At 44.0% G+C, this 27,059-nt stretch overlaps 1 protein-coding gene across 5 annotated transcripts in view; it reads left to right on the top strand.

The window, feature by feature from the left end:
- The first annotated feature begins 18,958 nt into the window (after positions 1-18,958).
- Positions 18,959-27,059, top strand: part of PSTPIP1 (proline-serine-threonine phosphatase interacting protein 1) — a 38,731-nt gene continuing 30,630 nt past the window's right edge. For 2 of the 5 annotated variants that reach the window (XM_081136156.1, XM_081136155.1), the window contains exon 1: positions 19,024-19,200. In XM_081136156.1, coding sequence (XP_080992282.1) covers positions 19,190-19,200 — 11 coding nt within the window. In that variant the 5' untranslated portion in view covers positions 19,024-19,189. Of the gene's footprint in view, positions 19,201-27,059 lie in introns of all 5 variants that reach the window. The other 3 variants (XM_081136153.1, XM_081136152.1, XM_081136154.1) reach the window with 3 other exon arrangements.

Here is a 27,059-nt window from a genome sequence, read left to right as displayed (position 1 = left end):
GTTCCTTTGCAACACCAGAGCTTATTTACATGCTAAATTATAACAACAACAAAATACTGTACCCCCCAGAAACAATGGGATGCTTTAAAAAAACAAAAAAACAAAAAACTGGTACCTTAAAGAGCTGTAAGTACATTTAAGAGTCTACTATTGCTTCCCTTAAAAAAAAATAATAATAATTCTAGCTTTGGCTGAGTAGCTCCTCTGTCTCCCTCCCTCCCTCTCTAAAATCAATGGAATAAAAAAATTTTTAAGATCCTGAAAAAAATAATTCTAAATTCAGTAAATGCCTTGATAAATTAAAAAAGAAGAACATTGGAAAACTTTTACTTTTACCCTTATGCTTGTGACTCAAAAACTAGGTTTACTATACAACTTCAAACTATTCCTCACTTTCCAGCCCTACACTCTTGCCTACCACCCTGCCTACCACCCTGCCTACTCTCTACCTTTTATTCCTTCCCCATCTTTGTCTCCAGATGGGCAGCAGCCATCTGATGCTCAGGCTTCACTTCTGGAGCCATTTTACAGTCTTCCCCTCAAGAAACTCTGTCCCTTTTAGATTTTGGGGGACCATTTTCTTTACTTTGGTATCCACAATTTTTCTTTTGGGTTTTGTGTTTTTGTGCTGTCTGAGTGTTTGTGTGTGTGCCTATATATGCCTGTTATAGAAAAATATTGATACTGCCAAAAACATTGCTTTGTAAATTCAAATTTAAATTGTAAAAGAGCCCTGTTCAACTGTCTTAAAACAAATGAGCACTTGTACAAGTTGGGGAAATAACAGAGACTAATGCAACTGCTTTTATTTATTATTATTTTTTAAATTTTATTTTATTATTATTTTAAATATATCTTTATTGATTTCAGAGAGAGGAAAGGAGAGGGAGAGAGATATAAAACATCACTGATGACAGAGAGTCATTGATTAGTTGCCTTCTGCACACCACCCACTGGGGATTGAGCCTGCAACCTGGGCATGTGGCCTGACTGGGAATCAAACCATGATCTCCTGGATCATAGGTTGATGCTCAACAGCTGAGCCACACAGTCTGGGCTAATGCAATTGCTTTTAAAGTGCATGTGATCTAGGATTAATCTTTAGTAAATAAAAACTAGTTTAAGGATGTTGTTTTAATTAAGGACATGCAGTTGTCTACTACTCTGTAGATTTAGAGCTAGCAGATCAGATGCAAAACCAGAGTAATAAGGCTGAGACCTTAATGAGTCGTTTTACAAGATGAGAGTGGCACAAGAATGCCTTAGCTTAAGATCTCAACACTTGTGATAGATCCCAATTAGGATGTTATGGTGATTGAAAATGATTGCATATAGAGACTAAGATGTGTGTTTGGTAAAAGAAGGTATGAGGAACATTTTTAAAAAGTGTATCTTTATTGCCCCACCCACATGGCTCAGTGCCTGAGCATCAACTTATGATCCAGAAGATCAAGGTTCAATTCCCAGTCAGACCACATGCCCGGGCTGCGGGCTCAATCCCCAGTGAGGGGCAGGCAGGAGGCAGCCGATCAATGACTCTCTCATCATTGATGTTTCTATCTCTCCCTCCCTCTCCCTTCCTCTTTCTGAAATCAAATAAAGATATATTTAATAAAAAATAAATAAATAATAAAATTTATCTTTATTGTTGAAAGTATTACAGGTGGTTGAAGCTGACTACCAGGTGCACTGTCTCTGGGACCTCCTGTGAGGAGCAAAGCCAGCCTCTTTCTTTGCCCTGCCTAGGGCCACCCAGCATGAGCTACACAGCAATCCATGGATAGAGGCTACTTGTGTTGGGCTCAGAGATGCCTGGAGAGGAGAAGCTGTGAACCAATGCAGGCTGCCACTAGTCCCTGACCTGGGGCCACTTATTGAGAGGTATGAGGCATTCTGAGGCCAGCTATTGCTTATTTGAAAGATTTTAGGAAATTCCTAAGCCTGAGGCCATATGCATAGAAAAGCCACTGGAAATTGCTTGGATGAGCCTTCAAGTAGGGAGGGGCAGGGTCTCCAGGAATCACCAGGGTAGGGTGAAAAGATTGAGCCAGGTTGATGTAGATTCAGACGTGGCTCCTGCTTTCCGACTCTGTTGGGGGAGGGCTTGTCAAAGGAGCAATGGCCTCTGCCAGCTCTCCTGTCTGTGAGAAAGCTGCCCCTCCAGCTCTTGCCCTGATCCTGATTCTGGGCAAGTAAGTCCCTCCCCAAATGTCCCAGGTTCCTTTCAAGCTGCTGCCCAGTGCTGGAGCTCAGAAGGAGTGTGTCTGAGTAAGTCCATGTGCAGGCCCTTTAAGAGGAACTGCCTGGAACTCCAGCAGCCTCCACTCACCCAGCCCCAATTCCCGCTAGTTTTTGTAGCCTGAAGTTGTGGGGACTTCTCTTCCTGGCACTGGATCCCTGGGCTGGAGGGCCTAATGTGGGGCAGGGACCCCTCACTCCTCCGCTATATCTTCATATCCAGGGTATCCCTCCCAGTTTTAAACCCCTGCACCTGGTCCTTGCTCCCAGTTTCCACAGTTCCACCTGATTCTGCCCCATGTCTCTGCCCCTCCTACAGGTCTCAACTGCTTCTTCTTTAATTTCCCAGTTGTGGGACTTCTGTTCAGCTAGATTTCAGGAGGTTCTGAATGATAGTTGTTCTGTATTTTAGTTGTAATTTTGATGTGGTTGAGTGAGGTGGCAGGTACTGCATTTACCTATGCCACCATCTTGTTAAGAGTCTCAGGACATTTTTATTAAAGAAGGAGAAAGTAATTTTTTCTAAAATAAATGATTGTTCTGGAATAAGCAATGAGGTAAAAGGACAAATGATTAAAAGGTTTATGAAATTTGCAAAAAGTTTGTGTGTGTTGCATAAAGTTCATGGAAAAGGAATCTTGAAAAAAAATATTATGTATGGTCAAACTAAGATTGAAATGTGAAAGCTTAAGGTTGGTGGTTTGCGGGCAGGCTAAATAGCCACCTCAGATGAGTGAATAAAGAAAAAATAAATTTATTTAATTAAAAGGGGATGGGGATATCCAAAGGGAAGAGCTACATAGCACTAAGCCAAAGGGTATTGGGTCCATGATGGCAGCAAAAACATACTTAAGACAGTGAAACAAGGAAGAGCATAGAAGAAGCAATAGGAGAACCTAGGCTGGGCTGCTTTGGCTCACTGAGAAGTCACAGAGAAAGGGAATTGGAGACAGGTTCAGGGGGTAAGCCCAGAATGAGCTAGTGCTGCCCATTGCTCTCCTGGTTGCAAGTCTTATGGGGTTCCCTCAGAGGGATGGAGGGGGATGGAGATGGTGTTGGAATGCTCCCCTTGTGGAGAGCGCTCACTGGGTCCTTTGTCCTGAGTGTTATTTATCTTTCTTTCAGGTGAAAATCTTAGGGGTGGTCTCAGGGGAGTGTCTCAATAGAATATTCATCAGCTTTCCAGGTGTGCTCTTTCAGGGTTGTGGTCTCTATTGATTGGTTGGTGCCAGGGCAGGGGGTCGTCAGTCACTGTAGCTGGTCCTGAGGCAGCTAGGGCACTACTTATTTGGTTTTGATTTTCTGGGCCTGAAGCTGAAATAGAATTGAGGACTAGATGTTACCTTTAGGGAGTAAACTCAGGGGGTCTAAGCCACTTGACCAGCAATATACTAGGGGAGGATAGGTTACCCTGGGGACAAGGTTCTTATTTTCCCTGTTTTTGCCCTTGATAGGCACCTGGGGCTTCCTGACCTGGTGAATCTCTGTATTTGGGTTTCTGTACCTGGGTTTCTGTACCTGATCCATCTAACAAAATGGATTTATTTTAAAGTATGCTGATACAGAATTGGAATTTGGGTTTCTCTGTTAAGAGGACAGAAGTTTTTTTTTCTTTCTTCCCTTTCTCTATACTATTGGTACACCCTTTAACAGAAAATTATAAAGGGAAAGTGTTACAGGATAGTGAAAAGCTAGAAAAATTCCAGGGCAGGAGGAATAGGGAAACTGAGACAAGAAAATTAAACTAAGCAAAACAGTTTGAGCAGCTTACAGTCAGCTTGTAAATTGCAAGCCCTTTATCTTCCCAACCAAGGACACTTGAGAACAAAGGGTTAAGACATCTCCTCACTAACAAAAGAATGCAGAAAAGGAGGGAGAAAGGAAGGGGAAAAGAAGAAGAGTTTTAAGAACTCTTCTCACCAATCAGAGAATACATAGCATAAATCACCCTGGAACTGCTAAGGCAGTGGGGGAAAGGGGAAAGGAAAAAAGTACAATTTTCATCTATGTGTTTAAACAGTGAAGCCATCAGTCTCAAGGCTTGTCAAGATAAAATTGTCAGGTACTTATAAATTCTAGGAAAGCCATAACCAACTAAAGGGGAGATCTTGAGAGTTAATCTGTACCAAGATATTTGGCTGAGGAATTTTTAAAACTATAGACAGAAGGCAATATAGCCCCTTGGTACCCACAACCCACTCACTTCTCAGGCTAGCTAGGAAGTCTGTCTGTACTTTCATAAGCTGGATATATTTGATAGATTTACTTGCTTTGCTTTTTTTTTTCTTTAATAAATTTACTTTTTAATACATTTTTAAAATGTTTTTACTGATTTCAGAGAGAGGAAGGGAGAATGAGAGTGAGATAGAAACATCAATGATGAGAAAGAATCATTGATCAGCTGCCTCCTATATGCCCTCTACTGGGGATTGAGCACACAACATGGGCATGTGCCCTGACTGGGAACTGAACTGTGACCTTCTGGTTCATAGGTTGATGCTCAACCACTGAACCACTTGCTTTATTTCTTTAATAAGTTTGCTTTACTACAACACAATCCTCCAGGGTCACTCCTTTGAACTCCTTGCTAGGAGACAAGAACTGAGGAGGGAACAGTCCTCTCCCTTCAACTCAGGTGGCTGTCTGATAACACCTTTTCTGGTGTTTCTGGGGTGCCTATAACAAAAGTAAAGATGTACTCTTCATCACCAGGTCTTTGATTATTTAGGTAAACCCAACCTTAATATTTAAAGAGCTAAATTTTACTTCTAACCATTTAACTTTCTACAATTGCTTGTCAAGTTTTTTTAAGTGAATGATTAAATGCATAACTAAAATAAGGAGATCTCTCTTTACAAAAGGGAGAAATTTGATTGATGAGGCCTATCTGATGTTTGGAAGGTGGATTTCAATTCAGTTTCCCTGCCTGAAGGACAAAAAACATATTTAATCCATATGTATTTTCACTGGGTAGAAGCATCCCCACATCAAAGGAGGACAGCCACAGCAGTTACTAAAACACTTCTAGAAATGAATTTTCCTGCTTGGAAAATCCCCACATAGAGTCCCATAGGGGAAAGAGAACCCATTTTACTTGACAAATTCTACACTCGTTATGCAAAAGTTTGTTGATATTTCCATTGTGCTTATCATCCCCAGTCCTCTGGTTTTATAGAACTGACAAAATAGGTAAAATTCAGTTGGTAAAACTTGTTAAATCTTTTAATCTGCCTTGGCCTAAAGCCTTTCCTTTGGTAAATCTTAACTTAATATCTATTCCTTTCAGTAAACCTCAGTTGTCCTCTTCTGAATTGTTATAGGAAGGCCTAGCCTACGAGGCTAGATCGGGAAATGTGGGAACCTGCCTTATTAAGGAGCCCTTTTAACTTATTACAAATAACTTACAGAGGATCTTGAAAATAATGCAAGCTCAAAGAGCAATGTTTCCACAGTGCACTCCCAGAAAACAAACACACCAAACATGCCTACAACCTGGATACATGGTCCATCAAAAAAGGACATCTTTACAAGGACTCCCTCCAGCCTTGCTGGAGGGGACCATACTGGGTATTGTCAACAACCCCTGAGTTGCAAGGTTTAAAAGGTATTGATTATGTTTTGAATTTTAAAAGGCTCCAAACTTGCACTTCATTCACCTGATTGAACACCCCAGGCTATCGGGGACCTCAGTTTAAAATTATCCAGAGCAGAGAACCACTCAGACACTCAAACAAAAAGCAGATGGTAATTAAAGCAAATGGCTTTTCCCAGGATCCAGGACTGGGCCAGTAAAGTTGACTCTTGCCATGTTTAACTAACCCTTTGAAACCAGACACAAGGGGTCTAGGGCCACCTGCCACTACTTGAGCCAAATTAAGCAGAGACAGGGTTGAACCATATTTGAGCATTTATTCCATTTTTGCCACAAAATGGGAGAGTAGTTGATCACCCTGGAAATTCTTCCCTGACTCTCCTTGCCAGTTGGCTGCTTATATACCAGTGAGGGAGAAGATAACTATGTGCAGCTGCAAGCTACAAGTGTAACAAAGAAAGGGGAGGGTCTGCAGTCTGGCCTTCAGGAGGTCAAAGTCCAATAACCAGGTGGCTAATCTATGATGTTACAAACAGCTCTGCTTGTTCCTGGGACCAAAGAATGGTCAACGTTCCTGAGGCAAACTCCCAGAGGAGGTTAGGGTCCAGACATAGCAGCCAAATCAAAGTGTATCCTGTCCTTGGTCTGTTCTCAAAAATGTATTTCTTTTCTCAGTAATGGACCCACAAAGTCATCTTATCTTTTTACAGCCTTGTTTCATCCTCCAGTTTCCCAAGGTCTGTAAGAAAACTTATCATCTATAGTTAGTAAAGTGAATAATTATTAAACATCTGTGGCTCTATTCTTATTACATGTCCTTCCCCACTATCATCTTAATTTTTGCTGTTTTAACCATTGTAAGTAGGAAACCTTAGGCATAGATGTATTGTTATACTATGCTTTCAAACCTTAGCCTATTGCCAGCCAATCCCCATTTCTCTCAAATGAATATTTCATCAAACTATCTCTTCTGAAACTTCTCAGGTTAAATTACAGAAGGAAGTTTCACATTTTCCCTGTGTCTAATAAAACCCACATTATGTATTGGCCACACTTTCCCCAGGTGGGACCCAACCATCTCCCACAGATGAATTAGTCACTAGCCACATCTTATCACATTGCTACCAGTATCTTCAATGCCTTTAAATATGGTGGCATCTGTTTTAACCCTGATTGCTGTGGAACTCAAGTGGAAACAGCCTACACTGTCAAGAACCAAAATGTTAATTAACATCCAGAAATCAATGGCATTCTTATACACCAACAATGAACTCTCAGAAAGAGAAACTAAAAAAAATATATCATTTACCATTGCAACTAAAAAAATAAGATACCTAGGAATAAACTTAACCAAGGATGTAAAAGATCTATAAATTTATTTATCTGAACAATTGATTTGTTCTCATTAGATAAGTAGTCTCTTAGAACAATAGGTATCTCACTGGACTAATCAAATGATTGTTGACTTTTCCAAGACTCTTCAAAGCCCTCCCCTTACTTTATCCATTCATCTAGTGCAATTACATTATGATTTTGTAATTAGACCCCCTCACTGAAAGACATGCCTTCAACTATACCCCCAAACTTCACAAAATGCTGCTTTGACTGCCTCCCTCCAAGATGCTAATATTCTGTCAAGGTCGTAAGTGGTTCCTCTTATTGTAGTAGACAACAAACTTGTCTTTGCTTTTCTAAAGGTATTATGAGTTTTTGTAGTCTGTGTTTTCCCATTATCAGTTTCTTTTTCCTAGAGTATCATCTCCTTGTCTTTTATTTAACACTGAAGACTCAAGCCAAATGTTGCTTTCTCCATGACATTTTAATTGAAACACTTCAACTGGCAACACTGATGAGGCATGCTTCCTGAACTGTTAACATTTAGAAGATGCTCTTTTCTATATATATCCTATTGTTTTCTGATTGCTTGGTTACACATTTTACTTTCCCACAGACAGTGTGTTCCTTGAATGTAGGGAACGTGCCTTATTGGGCTTGAAATCATGTCTTGAAGAATGAAAGAAGCTTACTAATCGATCAGTAAACATTTGTGGAATGTTGAATGAAAATTTAGCTTAGCTATTTAGAGGAAGAAAGGGGATAATGAAATATCTGTCAAAAGAAACTTGGGCTTTTTCCCCATAAGTATATCCTTTACATCCTCAATTGCATTTTTCTTTTTGTCCTAGGTAACCCTAAGAAATGTTAACTTCTGAAGTAGTAGCTTTCTGAGCCAACAAAACAGAATCCTGCTGATGTTTGTTGGCCTCTGTCAAAAAGGCAATTTCTCATTTCCCTTCCATCTAGTAATTATTGATGACAATTATGAGCTTGTAGCTGGCCCAGCCCTTCCACTAAGATAGCAGATGACTTTTTTTCCCCCTTCAGGAAAATTTTATCTCCTTTGGCATCAGTCCAGATCTAAATGTTATCAGTTTTATGATCTGAAATAAAGGGTGAGCATTTTGTTTAGCCTAATCAAAGCTGGTAGAAGGATCACATTTTATATTGCTGTGAAATTCATGACACAATGATGGCTGATATAAATGAAGCCTGACATAGTTATGTGTCTGTTTAAATATTATGCACCCCTTATGCACAATGCATGCTTTATGGATAGCCACCAGTAATCCAATACTTGGGCTATTAAAGGTAGATTTATACCATAGCAACAGATTTTTAAAATTTCCCTCTAAACTGAATTCTTGAAGCTCCAAACACTGTCAGAGTTCATGGCTAACAGGTTCTGACAAAGGCTAAATTAATGTTTGCTGCAGGGAAACATTTCCTAGAGAACATTATGTTGAGACATCAGAGAAGTTGTTGAGGAGAAAAATAAAGTAAAATCTAGGGACTACTTATAACAAGCAGTAAGCCTGCACTGATATTCTACATTAGAAAGGAAACTTTTTGAAAAGAGTGCAAATGTATGTGGATCCTGATTATTTTGAATCATTGGAGGTATAATTATATAATAAATATGTTTAGTGTTCCGTAAAATAAATAAATAAATATATATATATATATATATATATATATATATATATATATATATATATAATTTACCATTGCAACTAAAAAAATAAGATACCTAGGAATAAACTTAACCAAGGATGTAAAAGACCTGTACTCAGAAAACTACGTGACACTGAAAAAAAAAAAAAATAGAGGAAGATTTTAAACATGTGGAAGAATATACCATGCTCATGGATTGGAAGAATTAATATCATTAAAATGTCCATACTACCCAAAGCGATTTATAAATTCAATGCAATTCCTATTAAAATACCAACAGCATATTTCACAGACCTAGAACAAACATTTCGAAAATTTATATGGAACCAAAAAAGACCCCGAATAGCTGCAGCCATCTTGAGAAAAAAGAACAGAGTGGGAGAGATCACATTACCAGACTTCAAACTGTATTACAAAGCCACTGTAATCAAAACGGCCTGGTAGTGGTACAACAACAGGCATATAGGTCAATGGAACAGAACAGAGACCCCAGAAATAGACCCAGGCCACTATGGTCAGTTAATATTTGACAAAGGAGGCAAGAGCATACAGTGGAGTAAAGACAGTCTCTTCAATAAGTTGTGCTGGGAAAATTGGACAGATACATGTAAAAATATGAAACTAGACCACCAACTTTCACCATACACAAAAATAAACTCAAAATGGATAAAAGACTTAAATGTAAGTCACGATACCATAAAAATCCTGGAAGAAAACATAGGCAGTAAAGTCATCTCACGTAGTGGAATTTTCACTGATACATCTCCTAGGGCAAGAGAAGCAAAGGAAAATATAAATATATGGGACTACATCAAACTAAAAAGCTTCTGCACAGCAAAAGAAAACAGCCTCAAAATACAAAGGAACCCCATGGTTTGGGAGAATATATTTGCCAAGGATGTATATGAGGAGTGGCTAATTTCCAAACTGTACAAAGAAGTCCTCATGGAGAAAGGGGAACCTGGTACACTGCTGGTGGGAATGCAGACTGGTGCAGCCACTATGGAAAACAGTATGCAGGTTCCTTAAAAAATTAAAAATGGAGCTGCCTTTTGATCTAGTGATCCCACTTCTAGGAATATATCCTAAGAATCCTCGAACACTAATCAGAAAGAATATATGCACCCCTGTGTTCATAGTAGCACAATTTACAATAGCTAAGCTGTGGAAACAGCCCAAGTGCCTATCAGTAAATGAGTGGATAAAAAAGCTGTGGGACATTTACACCATGGAATACTATGCAGCTGTAAAGAAGAAGGATCTGGTACTGTTTGGGACAGTATGGATGGACCAGGAGAGTATTATGCTAAGCAAAATAAGCCAGGCAGAGAATGACAAACATCACATGATCTCACTTATATGTGGAATCTAAATAACTTAATAACCTGATGGACAGAAATTATTCAATGACATGGAAGCATGTATCAAACTGACGAATCTCAGAGGGATAGAGGGGTGTGGGTGGATGGAGGGGGAGAGATTAACCAAAGAACTTATATGCATATATGCATAACCCAAGGACACAGGAAATGGTGTGGTGAGGGACTGGGGAGGGGGATAGGGCAGGGTGGAATGAGTCAACGGGGAGAAAAAGGGACATCTGTAAAACTTTGAACAACAACAACAAAAAGAGCCTAAATGTTCACCCCACAATGCTCTCAAAACATACTGGGAAGACTTCTAGAGGGATGTTCAAACCAGACTGAGCCTGGTTGGAAAATGTTCTCATAATGTTCCTGTTCATAAATCCATAAGTCAGTATGTTATAGGATAGTAAGAGGCTATGAAAGTTTCAGGACAGGAGGAATAGGGAAAGTGAGGCAGGAAAATTAAAGAAAGCCAAAAAGCTTTGCAGGCCTCTTGTAGCAGGACCTTATCTTGAGAAGGAAGGGTTAAAAACCTCTCCTCTTCACAAAACAATTCAGGAGAGGAGGGGGAAGGAATGGGGAGAGGAGGCATCTTAATTCAAACTCACCAGAGACTACTTGGTGAGAATCATCCTGAAGCTATTAAAACCTCAGGGAGGCAGGGAAAAGAAGAGTGCCCATTGTTAAAACAGTGTAGTCAGTGGTCTTGGGTTTGTCAAGATAAAGTTACCAGGTTCTTCTCATAAATTGTGAGAAACCCATAACAAAGAGTTAACCTGTACCAAGATATCTGGCAGAGGAATTTTTTAAAACTTACACACAAGAGGGTATATAAGGCAGAAACCCCCCATCCCACTCTCTCTTCAGATTAGCTGAGAGCGTGTCTGTGCTTCATAAGCCAGATGTATAGATTTGCTTGCCTTTGTTAATAAATGTGTATGCTTTGTTTTTTTTATTCATTTACTTTAATGTTTTAATAAATTCACTTCGACACAATGCAATGAAGGTCTCTCGTATAAAAGCATTTATATGAGAAGACAAGAACTGAGGTTGGGAACAGCCCTCTCCCATTGACTCAGGGGGCTGTCTGATAACACCTCTCTGGTGTCTATGAGAGGTGCCTTTCACAAGGAGATTCTTGCAGGCACCATTTGTGCCCCCACAGGTTATATTTTTATTTGTACATATGTAAATCAGCTTTGAGCATTTGATTTTCTAGAGAGGTAGAGGATGATTGGACAATGCCTTTTAGGTCAATTGGCATCCTCTTTTACTATCCTCAAAATGATAACAGCCACCCTTGCAAGTTTTCATCACAGGAAAAAGAGGGCCTTATCAATAGTAAATTACTACCCTGATGAGGATACCCCAGTTTATGAAAATAACTGTTGTGGCCTTTCTGTAGGATGTGACTTGCTAATAGGTTTTTCAGGGGAAGAGGGTAATCACTTTCTTAGAATTATATTCTCATGAGATGGCCTTGGTACTGCTTCATTAGATATAATGATGCAAAACCTTACTAGAACCATCAATTGAATTGCTCATTCAACTGCCAGAGCCATTTAAGCCCAGCAAACATCTTTAGATTCCTTAGCATGAGCAGGCCTAGACAGTTGCCCGTGATTATGTGCTTGCAGCCCAAGGAGGAATTTATGCTGTGACCAGTACCTTCTGCTATACTACCTGGGTAAGTACTTCTTCCCAGGTAGGTTAGAAACAACCAAAATCCTTAACCTGGCCAGATCCCTTAAATTCCAATTTTGCTTCTAGTGTCAATGGCTGGTTAGGTTTTAAATTTTCTGACATTTTCAGTTGACACCCAACTGAACCTAGAGCGATTTTAAGGTGTGGGTTGCAAACTGTTTGGCTTATTATTATAATTTGTTCAATATATATCATTGCCTAGCTATTGATGTTCTGTATAACCGTTTAAAACCTACATAAACTTAAGTAATGGTCCATCAAGCCATTGTATCCTCTTCATGCGTGTAATCCATGATGGTTGGAACCTTTACTCTTGATGCCAAATACCTTTTGTCAATTACTCAGAACTTCTCTCAGTAACTAAGTGCCTTTGTTGTTTTTTAACCTTTCCCAAGTTGTTTTAGCTGCGTTGATAAAAGACTGAATTTTTATTTCTTCAGGTGCCTGAGAGACCTCTTATAAGAAAATGGCTCTAGCCTGGTGAGTGTGGCTCAGCAGTTGAGCACTGACCCAGAAACCAAGAGGTCACCTATTCAATTTCCAGTCAGGGCACATGCCCAAGTTGTGGGCTCAATCCCCAGTAGAGGGCATGCAGGAGGCAGTCAATTGATGATGTTTCTCTCATCCATGTTTCTCTCTATCCCTCTCCCTTCCTTTCTCTAAAAATCAATAAAAACATGTTAAAAAAATAAAAGAAAATGGCTGTAGTTGCTCCATTGGCCACTGCCCTGCCACAGGAGCCCCATCAAGGGAATAGATGGAGCCAGAGTAGGTAACCAAGCCATTCTGACACTGACATGGGACAAAATAACCTGATCGATCATCAGCACTGTCTGTTGACAGGTTCTGATTGAAAGGCGAAAAATGTGAACCCTGAGGGGAGAAAAAGACACCTACTAAGAAGGGGTCCTTGTGGCTATCTGGGCTCAGATTTTAAAAGAGCCCAGCACCCATTTCAGCACAGGAGCCTCTCACACAAACTGCACTTCCCAGAGAAGCCTGTGCTAGTTTGCCTGCCTGCATTTGTGTTTCTGCCATCTGAGCTAGTCCTTATGAAGGAGTTCCTGGAATCCTATTTCAACCAGTAGGACTGAGGCTTTCCCCATCCAATCAGAGCTGTGCAGCTCTGACCAATCAGAGTGGCTCTATTCTGACCAATCAGGACAGTGCCTTTGGACCAATCAAAAAGAGGGTTTGGAGTCCTCATTTACATGAGGATGGACCAATCAGGGACCAGGGGTGGGGACTCCTGTCCATATAAGCCAGCTTCCCTCTTGCTCAGGGAGCCACTTTCCTTTTCCACTGAAGGTTGCAGCTTCCTGGCTGAGCTGAAACTCTGAATATGCCTCAGCAGAGCAGAGCTGCGTAACAGGAGAAGCATGGCCCTGGGGCAGCCTTATAGCTATGCTGTTTTCACAGCTTTGCTGCCCCAAATTAAGCTATTCCATAAGCCAGGTTGTTTTCACAGCTATACTGCAGCAATATTGAGCTGTTTCATGGCCATGCTGTATCACTGTTGAGCTGTTTGTACTGACTAAAGTGTCTTTCTTCACCACACCCCAAACTGGGGGATTCCTGTTGGCATTTGAATTGGCACTGACCATCAGTTAACAGCTATAATAATAATAATAAAATAATAAAAAGCTTGAAAGGATGAGAACAGGGGCAAAAGGTGCTGTGGTGGGGAGGTGGTTACACCCTGCCTTCCTTATTAGAGTCAAGTCAGTCATTCTTTCTCACTAGGCCTCGGTTTTCCCATCTATAAAATGAAGCAGTAAGGCAACAGCAGAAGTGTGCATATGACTCACTTATGAAACCTAAAAACTGTGCAAATTGCCTGGCTCCCACCCAGTTTGTAGGTCTAAGTTGGGGGTCTGGCCTTATGTTTTTCTAGAGTTTCACAGAGCTCTGATGCTCCTGTAGATAGCCTCTGAAGGCCCTTTCATCAGTGCAGGCCACCTCCCTCAGACCAGTGAGCTGGTGGAGAGGTAATTTTTGGCCCTCGCTGAAGGAACCCTGGGTCTATGTTCTAGTTACTCTGCTGACTGCCTATTGGCTGTTACACCTCTTTGGTGCCTTTCAAAGATCCTGGCCAGCACCCTGGCTTCTAAAGATTGACAGTGCTTGAAAACTCAAAATCACACTCCTGTGGCTGAAAGTAAATCTGAAAGATCCCTGTCAAGTCAAGAGCTGTGAAAGTGCAAATAGGCTTTATTTTTTGCAAACCCTCTTCCAGGGCAAACTGTAAAACAGAATCTATGTCACACTCGGAGAGCTGAGGGCCACACCCTGGGCCCCAACCAAGAACCTGGGGCTGGGGTATCTCCTGGTGTCATATTTACCATGTGATAGCCCCACCCCAGCCCACAGGACCCCTAGTCTCAGTACTTCCTTCTCAGCTGGGGATTTCCCTTCTTTTCCCTCCCTACTCTTCATGTTTCTGCCCCAGACTCCGGCCCTTTACCTTCAGTCCCCTGCTCTAGGGAGGTAAGACCCCACTTAGGATGGGACTCTGACAATTAACTTACCTCTCCGAGTCTCAGTTTTCTTAGCTGCTAGGTTAAGTGAGACCTAAGACATGTGAAATACTTAGCATGTGGCTTTATGCAATGAGGCCCAGCAGCCTATTACAGTTATGCTAGAACTCCTTTCTTAGGAGTTCTCACCAGTGAGTTCCTTCTCATTAAGGCCCCTGCTCCCCTCCAGGCCTGGTTCCTTAGCAGAGCCCCTCTTCTTACAGACACTGCTCTTCTGGTACTCAGCACATTTCCCCTCCTGGGTGGCCACCCCAAGCAGATTGGCAGGAGGTTTTCATTGTTTATTTCTATGTCCCTAGACAGGAAAGCTCAGTAAATGCTCATGGATGGATACACTACAGTGGGGCTTGTTCTCTTCTAGGGCAGGGCAGGTGGGGGTGAGATTGGGAGCCCCAGCTCAGTAAACATGTGCCTCTTGGCCACCTGGTGGGACAGACCTTGTGGGCACTTCCCCCAGGAACAGTGAACCACAATGGTCAGGTACAGGAACATTCCGATTCAGTTATGGAATGGGTGGGTACCTGAGAGCCATGCACAGCCTCATGGCAGTGCACTCTGCTCCTCCATGAAGGAGATATAGGTGTCACATGGCTTGCCTAGAGAATGGCAGATATAAAGACATCACATTAGCAATGAAAGGGAGAAAATAAATGCCCCTTGGACCAGTGGCAATGCTGTTTCTAAATGAAATTCATGATAAGGGCCTTCTGGCTTCCTGATATTACCAAAGAGTTTTGAGACACTCCTTCTCTGCCCTCTCTAGAGGCTTCAAAGGTACTGCTTCAGATTCTTCCTGTACAAGTTGATGTTAAAGGGTAGGCTGGGGCCGGATCATGCAGAGTTTATAGGCTATGTAAGGACAAGAACCATTGTCCTGAAAACAGTGGGCAATCATAGCAAGGTTAACAATGGGAAGCTATATGGTCAAATCTGGGTCTGAAAATTTCACTCTGCAGCAGACAGTAGTGAACAGGGTTAGCTTCAGGGATGAACAATTAGTGCAATTATACAGGGCCCTATTGCTCAGAAGGGCCCTGCACTTAAGGCTTAATGCTCTGGTAATTGCCACCTGGAAATTCTTAATATTATCTTTAAATTTGTTTTGTAAGTTAATTCTAATGGGAAATGAAGCATGCATCAAGAACTTGGAGCCTCAGCTCATATGTGGTCCTGCCTCCTACCCATCTTCCCTGGAAGGGAACCTACCAGCTCCTGCCTAACAACCACTGCTGCCCTCTTCCCCCAGAAGGGATACAATGTCCATGGGGATTGCAATACACCATGGGAAAGGGAGATGCTAGGCTTGACATCCCTGTCCCCCACTGGGGAATGCAGTCTAGTGGCTGGCAGGAAGGGAAACTCAGCATTTGGCAAGTTTCATGCAGAAGCAAGTCAAGAAGTGAGGGGCCCTTGCCCCACAAGTATTCCCATGCCTGAGGGAGTGTAACATTAAACACCAAATAAACCACATGCCATGTTGAGAGAACATGGGTAAAGGAAAACCTTTATATTTTAGTACCTTTAATAGCACTTTTTGTTTGTTTGATTTTCAGTAAGGCGCCCTACATTTTCATTTTGCACTGACCCCAGTCATGGTAGAGAGCAATCAATGCGATCAAGCATATAAAATTCATAAAGGCCCTGAAACTGTTAATGCACCCTTAATGGTGACTAGTACTTCATCCATCCTTTTGAGCCCAATGAACAGCAAAACAATAATGTTAGCCACCATTAAGGGTACCTCTCCTTGTGTCCCATTTTCCCCAAAGCCCCTCTTCTCTCCCCAAACCCCCAGCCTCCCAGCAGACCTTCCATAAATGTCTTATTGGCCAGAAATGAGTCACATGCTCAGACATTGCCATCCTTGATTGGGGTCTTACAGATGTTGGGAGTCAACCACCATGACCACCACAACCTTCTCTCAACCAGGACCACAAACACTGTGGGCACCAACTCCTGCCACACCCTGCTTGGACTGGGGCCCAGAGAGGAGGCAGACCTGATCTCTGCCTTAAGGGACCCACAGAAAGGTTCTAGAAAGATCTCTCTAGGTGAGAAGTGGCTCAGAGGGGATGAGACCAAAGGAGGTTGCAATATCTCTGGATGAGCCAGGTGTGTGTGTGTGTTGGGGGGGGTGGATTGGTGGGACATCAGGGTGGTAGAGGAGCAGGACAGAGACATCTGAGCACTCCTCAGAAAAGCAAGCTATTCTTAGGCCTCCCTCTGTCACCAGCCCCCTGGGGAGGAGAATTCAGTCTCAAAAATCACAGCTTTTTAGTGACTGTTTTAGCTCCTTCAAAACACAATTTGCCTTTGGTCTGGGCAGCTGTGCCTCAGGCCAGGCTGTGGCTCCTTTTTTAAAGTGGAGTCCCCCTATCCAAGCAGAGCCCCATACTGTTTTACAGGGTATGTGAAGAATTCAAGAAGCAATAGGTCCAAAGATTCAATATAAAATGCAAAATCAGTTGTCACAATATCAATTGACACCAGGCAGGGCTTGGTAAAGAAGGGAACTATTCAGTATAAACAGCCCAACAGTGACACGGCTGCGAAATAGCTCAATATTGCTGCAGTGCAGCTGTGAAAACAACCTGGCTTATGGAATAGCTTAATTTGAGGCAACAAAGCTGAGAAAACAGCACAGCTGTGAGGCTTCTCCTCAGGCAGCTCTGCTCTGCTGAGGCATATTCAGAGTTTCAGCTCAGCCAGGAAGCTCCAACCTTCAGTGGAAAGGGAAAGTGGCTCCCTGAGCAAGAGGGAAGCTGGCTTATATGGACAGGAGTCCCCACCCCTGGTCCCTGATTGGTCCATCCTCATGTAAATGAGGACTCCAAACCCTCTGTTTGATTGGTCCAAAGGCACTGTCCTGATTGGTCAGAATAGAGCCACTCTGATTGGTCAGAGCTGCACAGCTCTGATTGGATGGGGAAAGCCTCAGTCCTACTGGTTGAAATAGGATTCCAGGAACTCCTTGATAAGGACTAGCTCAGATGGCAGAAACACAAATGCAGGCAGGCAAACTAGCACAGGCTTCTCTGGGAAGTGCAGTTTGTGTGAGAGGCTCCTGTGCTGAAATGGGTGCTGGGCTCTTTTAAAATCTGAGCCCAGATAGCCACAAGGACCCCTTCTTAGTAGGTGTCTTTTCTCCCCGCTCAGGGTTCACGGCAGTTTTCAGTTGCAAGCAACTGGGGTACCTTCAATGCTGAAGATGTTTATTAGTTCAAACTGAAGGATTCTGGAGGTGGGGCTACCAGGGGCAAACCCACTGCTCTGCAATTCTCCCTGATGTGTTCTCTCTTGGCAGTTATTTAAGAAGCTTGGGTGTCCCTCGTGTGTAACCTAATCAATGAGGGCCCTCCACAAGGGTGCTGATATGTGGACAAGCTGACTCATTCTTTGCCAACTGGCCCTGGGCTCAGGCACCCCCACTGGCATCTTCTACTTAGTAGGAAGTCCATGGCTCCTCAGGCTGTGTCTGAGGGATTCCAATCCAGACATCTTCTCAAGGTGGTACGTGACAGTGCCCCAGGATCTATCCTACCAAACCAGAAACTCCAGCAATAATAGTCTCAACACTTTCTCCCTCCCGTTGAAGGTGTCAAATGGGGACTGAGGCTCATAATGTTAGAGGGTCAATTAAGAAGGGTAGGGCCCAGACAAAAGAGAAAGTGGGCCTCAACCTGGGTTTTCGAACTCCCATGTCTTTATAATACTGTCTCTCTTGGTTCAACTACATTCTTCTAGTCTGAAGACTCATCTTTAGATGGGCTTCCTGCCCCAGAAAGTGTCTAATCTGGATACTGGTTGGCAGAAGGTCAGTGTCCATAAAGCCTCAAGCTAACCCCACCTTAGTGTCCCTCCAGCCCTCCAGCACACAGCTATATCTGCCCCCAGATCATGTGCTCCTTGAGGGCAGGATGTGGATTGGGGCACCATGCAGCCAGGGTTTGATGAATGATAGTGATGTCCTAGTCCTGGGGAAGCCCCTCCAAAATGGTTTGTTAGTGAGGGGTGGAGAGTCTAGCATTTATGCATTTATGTGCCTGGTCTAAAGTGAAGCTGGGGTAGTGGGCAACAGCACCCAGGTTCCAGGACCTTCTTTGCCCACACTTTTAATGGTTCAGGCTCCCTAAGTTTATAGCCTCTGAGAATGGCCCATCTAGGGGATCAGAAGGAGGCAAATGAAGGAGTACAGCAGGGTGGCAAGTGGCAGGCAGAGCTGCACCAGGGAGCACAGCAGCTCTACTTCCTGTGGGTGACAGGCCTGATGCCTGCCCCCAGGGAGAGGTTGCACAAACCTTTCTGCACAGGCTCAGGCTGCCTGACCTCCAGGCCTATGTACCAACTTGCCTCTCCCTCTGGTCACTCTCTCCCACCTGGGGCTGGCATCACTGCTAAGTCCTACAGCCTGGACTGCGTCCTCCATCACCGTGGAGCTGGCGAGGGGCTGGGCCGGAAACCAGGACCTGCCCTCCCGTCATTGGGCACTGCTCCTTCCTCATTTTGCTGCTGATTCTAGCCCCAAACAAAACAGTTGAGCCCTTTTCCTTCCTCTGGCAGTTCGTCTCTGGCTTCTGAGGTACTGCAGACAGCACCAGCCAAGTTGGGGGAGCCTGGGCCAACACTGCCAGGACTGAGATAGTGTGCCGTGCTCCTGGACCCGATTCAGCCCTGTCTGTGGGAGGAAAGAAAGCTTTGTTGTGGCAGCCTGAGGATGATGCCCCAGCTTCAGTTCAGAGATGCATTTTGGGTGAGTGAAGACTACCAGAGAATTAAAAAAGTGGAATGGGCCCCAGGGAGGGCAGATTGGCTGAAATTTCCCCAGGGCAGTTGAGGATATGGTTTGAAGAGAAGAGAGAGGTTTTCTCATAAAATTAGTGGTTGTGTTTTGGTCTTAATTGTGGAGGTAACCTGGGCCACCATCCCTTATAAGTTGGAAGATAAAGGGGGTTCTCAGCCTGGGGTATGATTTCTCTGCAAACTTCAACACAGTGGGTGAAAGATAACCCCTTTTCTTCCAGGATTTCTCTTCCAGGTGACCCTCTCGTCATAGCAGGATTTTTTGAGAGGAGTCTAATAGTGGGTGGGAGTTTGAAGAGGCCAGGTGAAGAAAAGAAGGGAATGGGTCATAGGTTGGGGACTATACAAACTTGAATTTGGATATTGGCTCTGTTATTTAAAGGCTGGACAAGTCATTTTACTTCTTGAGCCTCATTTTCCCCATCTACATAGTAGAGATAAATATTAATAAATATACCAGTCCAATGGGAGGATTAAACAAGGTGATCAAATATAATAAAGTCCCCCACACCTTGCTGGCATTCAAATGGTAATTCTCTTCCCTCACCCAGCCCCCTTCCTTGCAGCCCTTAGGGACCCTTTGAAGAGGCAGCAGGGCTGGACAATTCCTTGCTCAGTTTCTTAAATTCAGTGCAGGTGTAAATCAAATCCTTTCTGCCATGAGAGAATAGCACCGCTGGCTTGTAAAGGTTAAATGGCTTGGCCCAGGCCACACATCCTATAAGCCCAATTTGGGCCCCAGATTCCCCTCAGCTTTTTTTCAGCTGTCCCTCATCCTTCCCCTCTGTTCCTGAACCTCTGGCTGTCCCCAGTGGCTCATGGGGAAGAGCTGAGACCTCTCTAAGAGCTGAGGAATATGACTGTCCCAAGGGCCCCCCTTCTAGCCCCATAGAAGACTCCCTTGGCCCTTTGCTTCAGCCAACAGCCTGCCTTCCCTGAGTCTTTTTCTGGGGCCTGGGGCCAGCATGTGAGTGACCTGCTTCCTGCCTACACTGACCACACAGTGGGCAGAGGGCTGCTGGGGAGGGTACTCTGTGCCTCTCTGGACCTCTGTTTCCCCATCTCTACAAAGAGGGAATGGGACCAGCCCAGAGATGACAATGGAGACAGACCTAGCTCAGCCCATCCCATCTATCAGGCTGCTCTGACTTGGAGTACAAGGTTGGGGAAAGGGGTAAGGCCTGGAAATCCAGGTTGCTCTGTAGCCCAGAGCAGGCCAGGAGACTGATTATTTAACCTCCAGGACATCTATCCCAGACCTAGCTCAGCCCACCTTTCCTAGGACAGAGCTGGGGGCCAGGAACAACCCCATGGCAGGATCTGGTCAGTAGGGGATGGTGTATGAGGGAGCAGGGTGTGGCAGCAGCAGCAGCAGCAATAGAAGCAGCAGCAAGAAAGCAGCTTCCTGAGCCGCATCCTGCCACACTCTGCGCTTGCCCCACCCTGAGCCACTGTGGGCTTCCTGGGCTCCAAATGCCTCCTGTCCTCCACTGCTGGCTCCCTGGGTCTGACATGAGAGTAAAGTTTCCCTGGGGAAGGTCAGGGCTGGGACAGGGAGAGAAGTGATCAATGGGAGCCTGTCACACTGAGCCGAGGCAGATGCCCCAGTGTCAGCATCATTGCTCCCAAGGCTTTGAATTCTAACACCTCTCCCTGATCCTCAGCCCATGAGGACAACTAATACAGAACCATGTGTCAATTCACTCCTTTATACTGATGAAGTAGATGCTATTGTTATCCATATTACTCAGAGAAAAAAAATTAAGGAAGCTTAAGTAACTTGCCCAAGATCACACAGCTTGGATTGAACCCTGACAAGCCAGCTCCAGTGCCTGGGTTCTCACCCAGGGTGCTTCATTATCCTCTATCAACGTGGCAAATCACTAAATTTTGGGGTCACATTGGTGAAATGGACAAAAAAAAATCTGTCCTCCTACCTCCCAGAAAAGTTAGGAGATCAGACAAGGTTGATAGAAGTGCCTTGAAGCTCAATTTACACATAAACCTGTAAAACACAAAAGATATACTGATCTAACTGCCATGGGAATGTTAGGGACAGAGTTCAGCCTGCCCCTTCCCCTATTTTTCCCCCTACCCCTGCCCAAGGCAATACCCTTAAACCCTTTAATAGTTGAAGGAAACCCTAGAACTAGGAAAACCATGTCTCATACCACAGCACTTCAGTTATCCGGCAACCTCAATATTCCCGAACACAGGTGTCACCAGCCCTGTTTCTGGCACTAGCTTACAGTAAGGAAACAAAAGTCATTTTTGAGAAGCTAAGAGCTTACATTAAAGCTCATATACTTTACTTACACCAGATGGTCCATAGCTTTTAGTTAGGGCCTATGAACTCTGATTTTACTCACAATTTTTACAAGATTGGTCATGTGATTTTTTAACCTATTATGCAGCAATTAGTAGGAGTCTGCATGGAACATGATATATAGTTGGTGATTGATAAATGGTGGACCTGAACTTTTAGAGACAGTTTCAAGATAGCTGGTAGCTTGATAGCAAGGGAGGAGACAGAAAAGAAATTATAAAAAGCAGACATAATGGCTCAGAACTGGTGGAAACATTCAGCATAGGTGTAGACCAGTCCTGTCCCTCATTGGGCCTGTATTTGCAATGTTATCAGTGTGGACACACAATATTTATTTATAGCCTTCTTTTATCTGTGGCAGAGCATTCAGATGCAGGCTGCTGTGGAAATGAGGTGGCAGAAGGCTAGCCACACAGGGAAGAAAGGGATAATTTGATTTCTTTTATACATACACTGCGATAAAAATCATCATAGCTTTGCAGGAAGTTTGTGGCTGAGCCTCAGAGCAGGGCCTGTCAGTGAGACAAGGCTGAGGCTGTGAATACAGATGCCTGAGGTGGAAGGCTTAGATCTCCTATAACCTGCCTCAGCACCAAGTTAGAGGGGCATAGAAGCCCAGAGAAGGCAGGGTGCTTCCCCCAACCCCTCCCATACACACAGCTCTCCTTGCCAGTGGCTCTGCTCCCAGCAAACAACCAAACTGTATTACAAGAAACATTTGTCTGCGTCCTCAGCCCATGACTGGCAAGTGGTGTATATGCTCAGTCAATGTTTGTAGAATAAATGAATTGAACAGTGAATATCTCCATGGTCCCACCTACCTTCTTGAACCAGTTTTCTCCTCCATTTCACTTTAGTTATAATCTACAAATATTTATTAAGCAGGGTTCTTGACTAGGTGGTTTAAGCTGTACCCCTGAGCCTCACCCCTACATCCAGTTAGATGAAAGATACCATCCTGTCCTCAAATAAGTCACAGTGCAGTGCTGGAAACTCAGGTTCCCTGATAACTAGGCCAGTCCCTGTGTACCAAGAGGAACAGGGCTCTGAGATGTGCCTTTGCCTCCCACTGTCTCACTCTCTCCCAGCCCTATATATCCAATGGTCTTTGCAAAGAAGTCACTGGATATTGTTTGAAGAGGAAAACTTTAGTCCTAGACCAGGTTTTATTAAGATCCACATTCTATCGCTTTTGGGGTCATTAAAAGGAAAAGTAAGGGTTTAAGGAGGCTGGGCCAGACATACTACAGTGACCTCTCATCACCACCACCACCCCACCTTTAGGCAGGAGCCACCAAGGGGGACCAAGAGAATAGGCCTGAACTTTTCCCCTCTGATTTGTGGTCACATCTCTCCCCTTTGAAGCTGGTCTCCAGCTTCATTTGAAAACCTCTGTGCCAAGCTGGGAGGGTCTGAGGACCCCAACAGACAGAGGACAGGGGAAAGTACTCCTCCCTTGGTGGGGCAGATGAATTACTAGGGAGGCACACAGGACTAAGGCTGGGCCCACCCCTCCCCCATGTGTCCACTCAACTGCTGTAGCCTCTTCCCCTTCCCAGTTCTGAGATTCTGAGCTTCCCCATTTAGGAGGCTAGAGAGAGGGGCCCCATTTTTGGCCTGTCCTAAAGCTGCCTGTCCCCTACCTCAGGACCTGCCAACAGTGGCTCCAGGGCCTCATGGAAAATCAGGAGAGGTTGATGTTCACTGGGTGACTGTTCTGGACACTTAAAAGCTATGAACATACCTTAAAAGCAACAAATATAAGATCCTAAAAGGAAAGTGGAAAATAGGAATAAAATAACCTTTGTTGTCTCATCACACTGAGACAACTGGTAATATTTTACCATGTTTCTCTAAGGTTCTTTTACATAGGTGCGAGCATATTGTCCACTTGATTTTGTATTCTCCCCCACCCATTTTCTTGCATTTTAAACTTTATTTTTAATCATGGTAAAATACCCCTAACGTAAAACTTACCATCTTAACCATTTTAAATGTACAGTCCAGATGTGTTCATTACATTCACATTGTTGTGCGGCCCGCCCCCCTTTTCAACATAATTCCATTTTGAACATGTGCGGTTGTGGATGTGGTTTCCTTGTCTTCAAAACAACATTGTTAATGAGTGCACAGTCCTCCAGCTGGTAGATTGGTGGACATGCTATGATTTATTTACCCAATCCTCTATTGTACATTTGGGTTACTGCCAATTATTTACTGTTCTGGACCATGATGCGATGGGTAGATCTTTGTATATTAAGGTTTGCGTTTGAGGATTATTTCTTTGGGTATATCCCCAGAAGAGGAGATATTCCTGGGTAAGAAAGTAGGGGTTCTCTAGCATTTGGCACTAACAGACCCTTTGGGACCCCTCATAGCCCTCTGGCTGGATAGGAGCTGGAGGACTGAGCTGATAGGGGCTCTTCTGGGAACCAAAATCTGCTCAGACACTGTGGGAGGACTTGCAGTAGGGCAGGCCCTGTAGCCTTGAAGGCTGAGGACGTCAGTGGCTGAGGAGCAGGTCCTTCCCTGAGCAATAGGGGCTTAAAGGCCAGAGAGGGAGGCCCTGGCTGTTCTACCTTTGCTGCCTCCAGTTGCCTTCCCAGTGTCTCCCTGGTCATGGCTGCCAGAAAGAATTGCTTTCACTTTTGTATACTGTTTGATTTTTGGACCATGTAAAATATATTACTTAATGAAACAGTTAAATTAAATTAAAAAGGAAAAGGGGAATATTTATTTCAAGTTCCATGAAGATTTTTCTTCTCCAAGTCTCAGCTACTTAAATCACTCCAGAGAAGTGGGAACAGTGCCTGTCTGCTGAGTACCTAATATGAGCCAAGAACTGTGACAGTCACTCTACATGTGTCCAAACCCATCCTGCATGGAAGGGTTGTAAATGCCTCCCATCTCCAGCACAGAATCATGCACAAGTCAAAAGTTATTCCATGATCACATGTCCAGGGCAGAGCAGGGGCTCCCCTGCAGGTCTATCAGATGCCATAATGCTCTGCCCCTGAATTCAAGGCAACTGGCTTGTTTGTTCTTGCTTCAATTATAACTCCTGTAGGATAAAAGGATGGCATTGATTTCTGTGGTCTTGGAAGCAGGGTGATTTTTTTCTCCATTTCCCCTCTGTTTTTCTGCAAGTGATCACAGATTATATGTGTCATTAAAAGAAAAATATTTAAAAACAAAATTAAGCAATTCCTGTTTTCAAGGCTGAGATGGTAAATTTAGGCTAAATTTGTGGTTCAATAGCATTCCTCTTTCACATACTCTGTGCACACTTTGTAGTACATGAGCCCGCCGGGACCTGAGAACTTGGTTCATCTGTTCTCATTCTACAGGACGTGGCCAACTGTCTGATGGTGACAGGAGATTACAGAGGTTTGTGGTCATGCCTGCTCTGTTTTTGCAATGCCTGCAGATGGTCACCTATAGGATTTACTGGCTACAGTGTCCTGGTTCAAGAGTGTAACCCACACCTTTGATTTTATCTTTGGTGGAAAACAAGATCTGCCTCTCAATGACCCTCTTTGCACTGCAACTCCCAGGAACTTGGGGCTTTTCCTTGCTGCTCCTAATACCTACACACAACTAGGGTAGCCCCTGAAAAGGAGAGGAAGGGCCTTTCTTGGGCTTTGAAAGGGTGGGTGAGGATTTGGGAAATGTCAGGAGGACAAGTGGCACTGCAGGTAGAAGGAATGACATGGGCAAAGGTGTGGAGGGGGAGTGGGCACATTGGGTTTGGAAGACAGTTTTCTGGCCCAGAGGATTGTTCAGGGTAGGAAGATCCCAGCTGGATTGTGAAAAGTCTTGACCAGACTTAGGTGGTGACAGAGACACTGCTTCTGCCTTTTTGCAACCTCTCCAGGGGTAGATGTTTCCTCTCATGCAAAGGGGCCTGAAGACTACAGGTTGTGGGCAGGATGCCTTCCTTCCTCACCCAGAGCCTGACTAACACTATGAACTGCACAATGAAGGAAACTTGGTGCGTAAACTAAAGCTGCCTTGGCTTCCAGCTATAGATAGTAGTGCCCTATGCCTTAAGGGCTGCCCACACCAGGGCTCCCCACTGGGATAGCTTCAGAAGGTCCCTCCCTTATAGACCTTAGTCATTCCCCATTCTTGAGGCTTAGAAGGGAACAGACTTCTTTGAAGCCTCACCTGGCCCCGACCCTCACTTGCTGGGGGGAGGGGGGGTCCTTAGAGAATCATTTCCCTTGTCTGAATTTCAGTTGCCATATCTATAGATGTCAGAGTGATGTTCACCTAAGGTAAAGGCTTTGAAGATGGGGAGGCTCAGGACAGTGCTAAAGGGACCACCTTCTGCTACTCATCACAGAACAGGTCCCAAGGGACATAGACTTATAATTGGATATGCACTTACAGGGTGAGCCTCATATGTGGATTCTCTTATTCTCACAATGCCTTCCCAACTCTTTTCACAATTACGTATTGAATTCCACCATTAGAGAACCTTCCCATGGCTTCAAGTAACAAGATGCATTTAATTCCAATAGCCCTGTGAGTTTGGTATTCTTATTCCTGTTTTACAGAGAGAAAAACCAAGGCTTATAAAGGGGATATGTGCCTGTGGATGCCACCCAGATGGACTTTGGGGCTACCTGGCCAGGCCTGGCTGCCACCTTCCCAGGCCTGGGTCAGAGAGCCCTTTGGGGTCAGTGGGAGGGTGTGGTAGTTTGCTGAGACCTGGAACCCTGAACAATGGGTGACCATACAGGCAGGCAAGTGACAGCTGCTTCCGCTGGTGTTGACAGGCCACCCCCTATTGGGCAACAGGAAGTGCTAGCTGGAGCTCCAGTAACAGCTAGGGTGGGGATGGAGTGACCAGATGGTACTCAGGGCTTCCCAGCTGTGGAAATGGGAAAACAGAAGCTGAGCCATACTAGAAATGAAAAGAGGGGGTGATGAACTGAGGCAGGAGAGTGCTTGACATGTCCAAGGGACAACAAAGAGGCCTGTGTGACTGAGGAAGAGTGATAAGATGGAGAGTAGCTGGGGATCAGATCAGAAATGTAACAGGGAGTCAGATCTTGTAGGACTGTAGTTCTTAAAAAGTCCCAATGCCTAGGCCATACCCCAAACCAATTACCTCTGAATTTGGGGCTGGGGGCTGGGCCTCAATATTTTTCAAAGTTCTCCAGTGTTTCCAAAGTGCAGACAGAGTTGAGAACCATTGGTGTAAATAACAATGGTGATTCTGGAGGCACTGCCATTGCTAAGGAGCAGACATCTGGCTTTTACCATTTAAGTGACCTCATTTTACTCCCTTGTGAATGAGTAGAGGGTAGAGGTTAGTTTTTGTGGGGTTTTTTTAACCTTATAACCTTATACAATTACTTTTTCATTATAGTAAATATACATAACATAAAATTTACCATTTTAACCATTATTAAGTGTGCAATTCAGTGGCATGAAGTACATTCACAATGTTGTACAAGCATCACCACTATCTATTT

Source organism: Miniopterus schreibersii (assembly GCF_964146895.1).
Source record: "Miniopterus schreibersii genome assembly, chromosome: 1".
Taxonomy (NCBI): Eukaryota; Metazoa; Chordata; class Mammalia; order Chiroptera; family Miniopteridae; genus Miniopterus; species Miniopterus schreibersii.
Note: the sequence above shows the minus strand (reverse complement) of the source record. Positions and strands in the feature narration are given on the sequence as shown.